At 45.1% G+C, this 12,984-nt stretch overlaps 1 protein-coding gene across 1 annotated transcript in view; it reads right to left on the minus strand.

Annotated features, from left to right (window-relative positions):
- EVC2 (EvC ciliary complex subunit 2) overlaps positions 1-12,984 on the minus strand; it is a 145,085-nt gene that overhangs the window by 22,852 nt on the left and 109,249 nt on the right. The window contains exon 17 of the mRNA XM_004269625.2: positions 7,815-8,042. Within this exon, the coding sequence (XP_004269673.1) occupies positions 7,815-8,042 (228 nt within the window). The remainder of the gene's footprint in view (positions 1-7,814; positions 8,043-12,984) is intronic.

Here is a 12,984-nt window from a genome sequence, read left to right on the forward strand (position 1 = left end):
CAGGCACTTACTAACGGCTCCCTAAGTCCCCTGGGAGATGCAGACTCCCCCTCCTCAACTGTCCACTCACCATCCCTCGTATTTTCCCATTACAGACTGAATGAATATTTGTGGTCCCTCAAAATCCACATGCTGAATCCCTAATCCCCAGTGGGATGGGGCTTGGAGGTGTGGCCTTTGGGGGTAATTAGGTTTAGATAAAGTTACAAGGATGGGGCCCCCAAGATGGGATTAGTCCCCTTATAGAACGAGGAAGAGACCAGAGCTCCCTCTCTCTGCCATGTGAGGACACAGTGAGAAGGCAGCCGTCTGCAAGCCAGGAAGGATTCTTCTCAACAGAAACAGAATCAGCCGGCACTTTGATCTTAGACTTCCCAGTCTCCAAAACTGTGAGAAAATAAATGTTTGTTATTTAAGCCCTGCAGTCTATGGTATTTGGATACAACAGCACGAGCAGATTAGGACAATGCTCCACTTTCTGCTAGAGTGTGAGCTCCTGGGGGGCAGGGCTGCATTTCCATCCCCCAACCTGCAGCACATAGCAGCTCCCTGGCAGCTCCCACCTGTTGCTAAAACACATGGGTTGGGCTTCCCTGGTGGCACAGTGGTTGGGAGTCCGCCTGCCGATGCGGGGGACGCGGGTTCGTGCCCCGGTCCGGGTGGGCCATGGCTGCTGCGCCTGCGCGTCCAGAGCCTGTGCTCCGCAACGGGAGAGGCCACAGCAGTGAGAGGCCCGCGTACCGCAAAAAAAAAAAAAGTTAAAACACATGGGTTATCAGCACGTAACCTACACGGCAAAAGCTGTGCTGGACCAGCAACCATGGATAACACCTAACACTGACAGTACGCAGGTCAAGCCTGACCCACTCTAAGTGCTCTGTGTTTATTCATCTCATTGAATCCTTATAACAACTGTAAGGAATATCTTATTTTCCCTGTTACAAATGATGCAACTGAGGCAGGGAGACAAAGTAATTTTCCAGGTCATGCAATTCTTAAGTGGCAGAACCAGAATACGGGGCCAGGCCAGCCGGCTCCAGGGTTTGTGTCCTTAACCCCCAGGCTATACTGTCTCTCACTGGCCAGACAGAAGAAATCTGCATTCTGAGGCCACCAGAGTCAGAGAATCTGGGTACAAGAGACTGTCCACAGCCTGCTTAGATGGGTAAGAGAGGGCAGGCAGGAAGGTCCCAAGCCTTGTAAAATGCAGACACACCGAACCTATTATTCACCAACTGGCCAGTGTTCTATGTGGGGTGGAGTGAGGATGGGGCTTAATCGTAAGAGGCCTTGGTTAGGTGTCATCAGGAGATGGTGGCCCTTGGTCCTCCTAAATTTTGTGCAAAACCGTCTGCCTGTCTGCAGAGGGGCCAAAGCTTGCATCAAATGCTCCGAAGGGTCTCAAAGTCCCCCAGAGGCTCAGAAACCAAGGCAGAAGAGAAAATGGCCAGAGAGGTAAACTGAAGTCGTAGTGTGGAGAGTGCCTGGGTTGTGCCGTCAGGGCCGTGGAAGCTTTGGAATGCTCTGAGCGTGGGCTACCATCACACTGAGATTTCCAATTATGACCATCCTTCTCGTTGCTGCGTCCCAAATTGGAAACATAACCAAACACAGCATTTCCAACAGCACTAATGAGTTTCCCTCAGCGTGTTCTGTCAGCATGCCCGGAGCCTGGTCACGGACCAGGCTTCCACTGAGGCAGCCCCCAGCCCACAGTGTGGGGAAGGAAAGGACAGACCCACGCCTGCCAGTGTCCCCAAAACAGGCAGAGCACAGAGAGCTGGCGAGTCACACTTTGGTTTTCCGAGACCGGGTTAGCCCTGGTTAGGAACAGGAAACAAGGTGGGAACCTGGTATCCTGCAGGTTCTAAGATGCTGATGGGAGGTTCTCCCAGAGGTCAGTTCTCCTCCAAACCCCTGCCACTTAGCACAACTGGAATCCAAGATTCGGTTCTAGAACTGTCTTCCTTAATGCCTGCTCTCTTCACTAGAGTTTAGATGCTCAGGTAGGGACTCTGGGACTGTCTTGTTCATCCTTCTCCCCAGCAGGAAGCAGGCACCTGGCTTGTGGAAGGAGTCACAGTAATCAGCAATATCTTACTAATAGTAATAATAACAGCAATTAGCACATACCGAATGCCCACCTTGCGCTAGATTTGATTCACGCTATCTTTACATGAATTAATTTATTTAATCTTCACAAAACAGCACAAGGTAGTCCCATTTTATCGATAAGGTAGCTCAGGCGCAGACAGTGTAAGGAAATCTCCTGAAGTCCCAAGAACCCAAGAGAGGAGTGATTTTAATTTCTCTGACTCTGGGCCCCATCTCTCGCTTCTATTGTCTCTGGAAAGCATTATGTAGGCATCTTTTGAATGAATGGATGGTTGGACAGATGGACAAATGATGATGATGATGATGAAGACAGACAGACAGGCAGATAGAGAGACAGTTCCAGGCCTTTTATTGGGCACAAGGGATGCTGGGGTGAATGAGACATGGCCCCTAGACTCTGGAAACTCACGGTTTAGCGTGGGAGACAGTTGTTCAAACACAGTAACAGTGACAGGTAACAGCCCGTCTCTGGGAATCGCGATGGAGAGTTATTTGAGTACAGAGCTGGGAAAAACCAACTCTGTCCAAGGGAATCATGGATGGCTTCACAGAGGAGGCAACATTTGGCTTGTCTAAGACTATGGAGAGGAGTTTGTACGTGGGCAGCAGAAGCATTCTAGGCAGAGGTCCTTCCAAGGAATGGAGGCCTGAATGTGTCTCAAGTGTTCAGGAAGCTGCAAGAAGGTCCAGGGGCTAAAACTCAGAGTCCGAGGGAGGGAGGGGTAGAGGATAAATATTAAAATATGGAGCTGGGAATGGGGCTGTCACTGATCATTTTTATTTTTCAGAAAGGCTCCTCTGGCTGCAGTGTGGAGGAGACTGCAGCGGGAAGGAGGAAGGCGGGTGGAAATCAATGTCAGGACAGGAGCCAGGCTTTGCAGGCAGGAGGTGTGGGCTCTGCTTTCCAGCTGTGGGACCCTGGTGAAATGCGTTAACTGTCCTAAGCCTCAACTCCATCTGTAGAATGGGAATAAAATCATCCTGGGGTTGACAGAAAGTTTACACACTTAACACGATGCCTTGCGCTTAACGAGAGCTCAATGAGTGCAAGCTACTCTTGGTGCGATTTTTGGTTTTCAGATTTGTCTGAAGAGTGAAGCTGGGCGGCAAAGGTCAGAAGTGAGAAAATTCCAGCAGGATCGACAGACTGGGTGACTGGCAGCAAGTGGGCAGTAAGGCAGAGGGGAGAAGAGAAAGATGTCCAGTCCAGGCTTGGAAAAGTGGATATGCAGCCACTGAAATTGAAATGCAAATACAGTGGGTACAGTTAGTCTGGGGTCACATTATCTGTATGAGTAAGTCCATCCCATTTAAATTTGCCCATGATTCAGTTATGCCTTTGCCTATGTCCCAATTTCACAAAATGAGTCTAAATCTTTCATCAAGTGAGGGGAACTTGATATAGTTTTCTTAGGAGTCATTGCTTCCAAAGCATTTCATTTCATGCTTTTTTAAATTCTCCTGAATGTGAAACAGCTTAAAAGCCCGTTCCCAATGGGAAAGTGGTTTTCCCAGAAGGATCAGATTGCAGAATGAAAGTCTAATACCAGGAGCAAAATGACAGGTTTGTCTTCCCCCCAAATGCAAATCTTCACTGCAAAAAAACCCGGCATCGTATCCATCGCTGTACCAGGAATTTAATCATGCAGCATCCTCTGATTTATCATCAGTTGCTTCCAATTCAGGACACATTAACTCTTCTATTCTAAACACGCTTGAGAATAAGAAAGCTTTGATGTTACTCAAAAGGGCTTTAAGATAAAATTGAAAATGTAAGTGTTGTGCTGCCCAATTACTAATGGGAATAAGGGTCGTTGCAAGTGGAAAGGGCCATTCGGTGTCTCAGGGCTTAACTGAGGTGCTTCTCAGAGCATTTATGATGAAGAGATGAACTGGGAACTGAAAGCCAGAGGTTCCTAGTGTCTTATTTTGTTCCTAATTTGTTTGATACATGACCTTGGACCTGCCCTTCCTCTGAAGGCCTCACCTGCTTCATCTATAATTCCTGGCAATGTCCACCTCCATGCCAATCACCCGGCAGCGATATTTACTGTGGGTTTTGGGTAAACATCCTGCAGGTATTTCCTCCTATTATTAATTTGCTAAGGAGTCTTAAGTTGAATGGGTGCTGAATTCAATAAAATACTTGTTCTGTATACACTGAAATGATCATAGGAGTCATTTCTTTAATCTGTTAATCTAATGAATTTTGTACATGAATGTTTTAATGTTAAACCAACCTTACATTCCTGAGAAAAACTCAGTCCGGTCATGCTGTATTAAATCCTTTTTACAGACGGCTGGATTAGGTCAATATTTTGTTTATGAATTGTACATCTATGCTCAAAGTAAGACAACTGTAATTGTTCTTTCTTGTACTATTCATGTCTGCTTTTGGTGTCAAGGTTATCTGAGCTTCATGAAATGAGGAATATTCCCTATTTTTTTAACATCAGAAATAATCCTTATATGAGATTGGAAAAACTTGCTACCTTAAGGTTTGGTGGAGCTCACCTGTAAAACTATCAAGGTAAGATATCTTTGCACGTGTGTCAGAAGATTTCGAGACTACTGAGTCAATTTCTTTCGTGGTAATAGACCTATACAGATTTTTTTTCTAGTTGAACCAATTTTGGTGATCTATAATTTTTTAGAAAATTTTCTTTCATTGCAATGTCTAAAGTCATCTACATAAAATTATTGTTCACAGAATTCTCTTATTTTTTAAAACTCTAGGGCATCTATTGTTATGTTGATTTTTATACTTCTGATATTACTTGTCCCTTATCTCTTTTTTAAATGGTCAGTCTTTCTGGATATTTGTATATTTATTAGACTTTTCTCAAAAAATTCAACATTTCACTTTATTGATTCTCTCTACTGTAGTTTTGTTTTTAGTTTTATTTATTCTCTCTTCCTTCCCTCTACTTTCTACAGGTTCATTTGTGGTTGTTATCCCCCTAACTTTTTGTTTTGTTTTGTTTTTTGGGGGTTTTTTTGCGGTACGTGGGCCTCTCACTGTTCTGGCCTCTCCCGCCGCGGAGCACAGGCTCCGGACGCGCAGGCTCAGCGGCCATGGCTCACAGGCCCAGCCGCTCCGCGGCATGTGGGATCTTCCCGGACCAGGGCACGAACCCGTGTCCCCTGCATCGGCAGGCGGACTCTCAACGACTGCGCCACTAGGGAAGCCCCCCACTAACTTTTTATATGATTTCAATTGTGAGCCTTTCTTCTTTTTCAATATAAGTTAAGGGCATAAATTTCTCTCTAACAACTGCTTTTTTAGAGGGAAAAAAAGCAGTTAGAAACGTCGTATCTACATTATTTTTCTGTTCTTTGAATTTTAAAATTTCCATTTCTTTGATTTGAAAATTTCCATTCTTTTGATTTGAAAATTTCCATTTCTTTGAAAATTTGATTTCTTTGATCCATGAATTATTAAGAAGTATGTTTAATACTTCCAAAGTATGGAAGTTTTAATCTCTTAAAAAATTGGATTTAAACTTAATTGTCCTTTTTCAAAAAGGTGGTCAACAGGGTAATGCATGGTCAATTACTTTTTAACTGTTCTAATATGTGCTGAAGAAAAACGTATGTTCGTTAACCGTTAGCTGTGAGATTTTGCATGTGTGCATTAAATACAGGTTGTTAACTGTGTGATTCAGTTCATCTGTATCTTCACTGGTGTTTCATTTGATCAATGTTCAACCACAGAAGGAGGTGTGCTGAAAGTTCCCACCATGATGAGAGATCTCTCAGTTTCTCCCTGTTTGGTCAATTTTTCTTTTTGTTGTTTTGGGTCTTTTACCACATACATGCAAGTTGAGAATCTCTCTGCTCTCTGGGTGAATGAAACTTTGAAATCATTTTGGAATTATCTTTAACTTTTTAAATAATTTCATAAATCATTCTTTTATACCCTATACTGATAATTCAGACATCTACAGTCCTTGGGGATTTTAATCTGCTGGTGTTTTGTGTCTCTTACCCACAGGTCCTCTTGTCTTGCATCTTTATGTGTTCAGTGACTCTTTAAATTTTAATTGAGAACTCATAGAAATCCTGAGGTGCCCGGATTGAGAATATTTTCCTCTGGACAGGATCTGCCTTAGCTTTAGCCATGCACCAGGGCAGGCATCCCACCTGGACCTATTTAAATTTAATTTATCACCTTGGAGATTTCCCGACTGAATGGCTAAAGTATTTTTGGATTCCTTCGTCACATTAGAAGAAGCCTTTGGTGACAAATTCAGAGGAGACTCACACCCCGCGCCCCTCACCCCCTGCCACCAGCAGGGCTGAAGATGGACAGGTTACCCTGGTGGCTGCTTTGACCACAGGTGGCTTTCTCCTCCCGCCTCACTGGGCATTCTGTCTCCTCAGGACATCCCACAGCCCCATCTCCTAGTCCTTCAAATTAATCCCCTATCCCTGGGCGTTCTGGGTTTCACCCTTTGCCCCTAGATTTCAGCCTCTGGATTTGCTTCTATCTCCCTCTATGAGTTCAGCTTCTCCAGGCTATCCTTAGCCCTTGGGGATTTTCCTCATTCTCTTGCAAAGTCACAAAGCATTAAAAAGTATGTTTATTTTTATTTACCCAGCGTTTGGATGTTTTGTGCTGGGATATCAGCAAAGCTTCCCCTTCTTTCCTATCCCTACAAACAGGCGTCACAGTGCAGGGTGCACTATGTTTGCTGGAAAAATAACTTGGACTCTTCAGGGTCTCATGTTATTTATGACTTCTGTAAAGAAATGACGGGAACCCCCATTAGCAAGATCAACTAGTCCATGAACATGACCCAGGGGTCTGAAGTGAGAAAGGGATACATTTCTGGCTCCTGTCACTCAGTAGCTCTGTGGACCTCGGAAAGAACTTGACCTGCCACCTGCCCGAATCTCATTTCTTCACTTGAGAATTGAGCACAGAAAAGGTACCGACTTCATGGCATGGCTCGATGATTAATTGGCATAATGCCTGACAAAGCGCGTAACTGCAAAGCAGCATAAAATCGCAACTTATTAATAATCATGCTTAAATGATCATCTTAAGACGCACAATTAAGTAATGAATTGTTAATGCTTAAATGAGAGTACACCCATTTCACAGCTCATTAGTGCTTGCCTGCCACACACGTGACACTCGATAAATGTGAGTTCCCTTTCCTCACTGTAACTATTATAATAATACATGAAATTCTAAAATTATACATACAGGGACTAAAATTAGTCCTCAAAACCATTACGTCGGTAGCTTTTGTTTTACGAGTATACCTCCCACGCCTTGAAAAAAATGCAGCAGGTAGGAATAATTAGAATTTTGAAAATAAAAAATAATCCGTTATTTCACAGCATCTAAGGCGCCATTCATTGAAAGCGACACAGCTATTTTTCATAGTAGTATGAAAGATACAATACTGCTGTTGGCTGCAAGAGGCATCCCAGTTTCCCAGATTTTAAAAATGTTAAAATTCAAAAGGTTTGCTTCCTTGGAGGCAATGAAATAGAGCAGCCTTGGGCGGCAAGGGTGCACCACGCTCCCATGGAAGTTTCCTCACTCAACCCTCTCCAGGACGCTGCAGTGGGCACAGAACAGTGGACCACCCACCTAATGGTGGGAGAAGTGGAGGTGGCCACCAGAACGAAACACCAAGGTATGTGGTGCGGCCCCCCGCGCCTTCCTTCCCAGGTCTGTCACTCACCGGGCTGTGCGACTCCAGGATCTGCGTGCAGGCTGACTTGGTCAGGGTCTCTGACGCGCTCAGCTCCTCCAGGAGCAGGTCCTGGATGGTCAGGAGGGCAGTGTACGCCCACAGGGTATTGGCCATCCTGGCCGCCTTCTGGAACTGCAGGGAGACGAGGGACTCGGCAAAGCGTCCCTCCTGGGCTTCCAGCTGCTGTACCCTCTCGCGAAGCAACTCTCCTCGGACCTGGGAGGGGCCAGCCAGAGAACCAGAGAACAGTAAGTGGAGGGACGGCGGAGGACAGAGCACGCGGCTTACAAAAGCACGGTGTATGTATATCCGTGCAGGCAGGCAGCCGGTCATCGATTCGGGATTCTGAAGAAGGTCTCAAGGCAGCAGCGTTGGAATCTCAGTGCGCAGTTTAAGACAGCAAGGGCCTCTCTGCTTATAAAGATGCTGCGGGACTTTCAGAGTCCAGCTGTTCATTCCACATTTATCACTCTCGGAGGTAGATCGAACTGTGTTGCTCTCCAGGGCAAATTCCTTCAAGCCTCCCATCTTAAAGGATGAAAATTCAGTCTTCCTAACACAGCCCCTAAGGCCCTCCCCTCCCCGATCCCAGCGAAGGTACAGCTGGAAAGGTCTGGTCTGTTCTGCCACCTCCACCCACATACGTGGGACTTCCATTACTCCTGACAGTTCAGGGCCTTGCACACCATGCTCTTTGTGTCTGTCATCCGAGCTCTTCGCTATGATTCAAACATCCCTCATCTTTGTCCTCCTGAAAATCTCCTACTTGGCCTTTGCGTCTCTGGTTCCCAAGGAGCCACTCTGAAGCATCCTCACTCTGCACATCTGTCGCCCTCCTTGTGTTTCTTTTGTCTCTCAAGCTCCTCTCCCCAGCTGGTACTACACTGTTTACCCCACCAGGACAGAGCTCTTGCAGGGGAGGGCCCAACACCCGAGGGGCCCAGCAGCCTCTAGATGAGAGAATCCATTCATTATACTCATTCACTCAACTAAGTAGTTCATTCCAGCTTCTCTACATTTTTTCTCTGCTATCACTACCTCTTACACTTTCTCTAGGAAACTTGTTACAGGGAACAACATAGTCTACTGCTTCTCTGATTTCACCACCCGAGCCCCTAAAGGCAGGTCCCTGTAAGTGCATGCCTCTCCCCTGCACAGGAAGCTAAAGTACAACCCCAAAAGTAGCCTACACAAGCATCGTATCTCGATGAAGCCTTTCATTTCATCTTTAAAGGTTTGTGGAATATATTGACAATAGCCAAAGTCAAAGCAACCCAAGGACCCCCTCAACAGATGTACGGATAAACAAAATGGGGTCTATCTATACAGTGGAATATTATGCAGCCTTAAAAAGGAAGGAAATTCGAGCACATGCTACAACATGGGTGACATTATGCCGAGAGAAATCAACCAGTCACGAAAGGGCAAATCCCGTATGATTCCACGTATATGAGTTTCCTAGAGTAGTCAAATTCACAGAGTCAGAAAGTAGGATGGTGGTTGCCAAGGGCTGGGGAGAGGAGGGGGTGGGAGTTAGTGCTTCATGGGGACAGAGTGTCAGTTTGGGAAGATTAAAAGTTCTGGAGATGGATGGTGGTGACAGCTGCATACAACGTGAATGTACTTAATGCCACTGAACTGGATCCTGAAAAAATGGTTAAGGTGGTACATTTCATGTTACGTGTATTGTACCACAATAAAAAAAATGGAATTTTGTTTGCTGCTACGTAACCTATTTTTAAGATTTGTATGTTTATATTCAGAGGTTATAAAGTAGCTGGCCCAAGGGAAAATATTTACACGGCACAGAGGCTGGCAGAAGATGGTGGCCCGGGTTCTCCCAGGGCTGTGCAATTTTCCTGTGCCCATTGTGTGTCCTTCAGAGGAAGGCAAATCCCAGTTTAAAGAGATCAGATTTCACCTGTGTGATCTGTCCTTCAGGAAAAACTCTGCTGCAGGAAGGAGGAAAAAGTGCCCCAAAGAAGCAAAGAGCCCACTTTGTGTATTATTGGCTGGAAAAGAAAACTCTGCTGGGGGACCTGCAAAGGCTTCTGGGAGGGGTGGTGCTTACCACAGGCCATGGAGAAGGAAGGACAACAAACAAGTGAAACTAGTTCTTCAAAGACACGCTGTGGGGACCTGCATATTTGCAGCCCACGAGCAACAGGGATCAGAGGCAATAACACACAGAACTACGGCATGAAAACAGCTTCTCTGGAAGAAGACACTTCATTTCCCTGCTTGAAAGGAAACATGAAGTCTTGTTATCAAAAGGATGCTACCAGACCCCAGTCTTTCCCTAGTTTGGAGCACCAGGTGACAGCCACTTGTGACAGTCCGGTGATCTGTTTCCATGGTAATTACAGATCACTGGCCTGCGCCTTCCAGGTGGGCTTTCTTCGAGGGCCAGCAGCTATACTCAGCTGTGTGGAGGAGCCTGCATAGCTCGTAGAGATGGTCCAATGTCCTTGCAAGACTGGGCGATGCCCTGTGAGAATGGGGCCCCAAGAGCGCTGTCTGATTACTTCCTCATGGGGACACCTGGAAACTGAGTCTCTGAAGTGCTTTACAGATCCTAACAGTCTTCCAGCAAACTCTTTTTTCCCACCGTTATTTTTTTCACAGTAAGTTCACAAACAGAAAATATATTTACATCTTTGTTCATTCATCCAAAAAAATTTAATGAGCACCAAATATGTATAATATAAAGGAATGTGTGACGCACCCAGGGAATGGGGACGGGTGCGTCACTAGACACGTATCTAATCCTGAAAGAGCTCAGAATTGAGGAGGGAAGTAGGCACCATGGTGAAAGGCACAGGCTCCAGAGCCAGTACTCTAAATTTGTTTGATATTTTTGCACTTTAATTATCTAGATGATGGGGTGGGTGGCAATGTCTTTCCAGGCATAGAAATCAATTTTTCTATCTTAAATTTAAGCACTAATGATGTTTATTCAGCCGGGTGTTATGTTTATTTAGTCATGCACATGACTTAGCTTCTCTGAATTCCTAGCTTTGTCTTCTTCACTCGAGGAGTCCACCAGGTTCTGCCTGGTTTCCTTCCCCTGCGCCATGGCCTGGAAGCTCTTTCAGGGCCGTACCCAGGACAGTCACAGGGCTCAACTCATTTGCTCCCTGTTTCTCAGGGATCACTTTTGACTGTTGTCCAGTGTTTTAAAAAACACATTATTTCATACATTTTGTTCATTGTTTTTGTTTTGTTTTGTTTTAGGTGAGGGGATAATTTGATGCTTCAATTCCGTTACGGCCAGAAGCAAAATAAGTCCCCAGTAAGGTTATTTTGATTATTAAATAATCTACTACTTTCAGAAAACCATAATTCAAAAAGAGCCATGTACCAAAATGTTCACTGCAGCTCTATTTACAATAGGCAGGATGTGGAAGCAACCTAAGTGTCCATCGACAGATGAATGGATAAAGAAGATGTGACATATATATACAATGGAATATTACTCAGCCATAAAAAGAAATGAAATTGAGTTATTTGTAGTGAGGTGGATGGACCTAGAGTCTGTCATACAGAGTGAAGTAAGTCAAAAAGAGAAAAACAAATACCATATGCTAACACATATACATGGAAACTAAAAAAAAAAAAAATGGTCATGAAGAACCTAGGGGCAAGACAGGAATAAAGACACAGACCTACTAGAGAATGGACTTGAGGATGCGGGGAGGGGGAAGGGTGAGCTGTGACAAAGCGAGAGAGAGGCATGGACATATATACACTACCAAACGTAAAATAGATAGCTAGTGGGAAGCAGCCGCATAGCACAGGGATATCAGCTCGGTGCTTTGTGACCACCTAGAGGGGTGGGATAGGGAGGGTGGGAGGGAGGGAGGTGCAACAGGGAAGAGATATGGGAACATATGTATATGTATAACTGATTCACTTTGTTATAAAGCAGAAACTGACACACCATTGTAATGCAACTATACTCCAATAAAGCTGTTAAAAAACAAAAAAAAAACCCCAAAACAAATACTTGTAAGAAAATAAATAAATAAATAAATAATCTACTACTTTTCATTGACTGTAACAGTCCCTGACACACTGAAGTGTTGAATGATGGCTAGCTGTTGTTGTTTATTGTTTTTGTTTTTTTTTTTTTTTGCGGTACACGGGCCTCTCACTGTTGTGGCCTCTCTGGTTGCGGACCACAGTCTCCGGAAGCGCAGGCTCAGCGGCCATGGCTCACGGGCCCAGCCGCTCCACGGCATGTGGGATCTTCCCGGACCGGGGCACGAACCCGTGCCCCCCGCATCGGCAGGCGGACTCTCAACCACTGCACCACCAGAGAAGCCCTGTTTATTGTTAGTATCAATTTTATTATTAAAGGTAGAACATGGTTGGTGGCATAAAGGAGGTCCATATATAGCGCTATGATATTTTAGAGGATGGAAGAGGGGGAGGGGTCAGGGAAGGTTGTGAAGATATCAGCGTTTGAACTAGATATTGAAGGATCCAGGCATTAAGGAAAAGGGAACAGCACAACCAAAGGCACTGAGGCAGGAGTGTATGGGGTCCCTATGGGGTTAGTGAGAGGGTGAATTAGACCAAAGCTGAAAGGAAAAGTGGAAGATAAGGACCTAGAGGTCAGACAGAAACCACATTACAGAGACCCTCACTGCTAAGGGGAGGTAGGTAGCCTTTCTCCGGAGGCAACAGAAAGGGCTTTGGCAAGCCTGTTAAAGTTACTAAAAAGGAAAAACATGAGTGACAGGCAGGTGAACAAGAAATGGATGAGAGGTCCCCTCCTTACACACCTGCATGAACTCATATTTCCACATTTCCTCCATGTGGTTTCAATCTTCCCCACCACTGGACAGGTAGTGGTCCAAATACCCTGTAAGGCCTAGTCCCCTGCAGAGATGCAGGGCAGAGTAAGGTGGCCATGAGGGATATCTCATTTTACTTATGCAAAGTCATTCCTAAAATGTGGGATAAGTGTAAAGCCCTTTGCATGTACTTCGAGAACAACTTGCACAGTGAAATTAACAAAAGAAAGCTTCTCTAACATCCTCTTTCTTCTTCGGAAAGCTTAATTTCTTAATTCTAGCCCTATGAGGATACGCCTCTGAAGAGGGCTTTCATCCTTGTTTAAAAGAACTCCTGGGAAAAGATACAGATTTGCATT

The sequence above is a fragment of the Orcinus orca genome, chromosome 4, assembly GCF_937001465.1.
Source record: "Orcinus orca chromosome 4, mOrcOrc1.1, whole genome shotgun sequence".
Lineage (NCBI taxonomy): Eukaryota > Metazoa > Chordata > Mammalia > Artiodactyla > Delphinidae > Orcinus > Orcinus orca.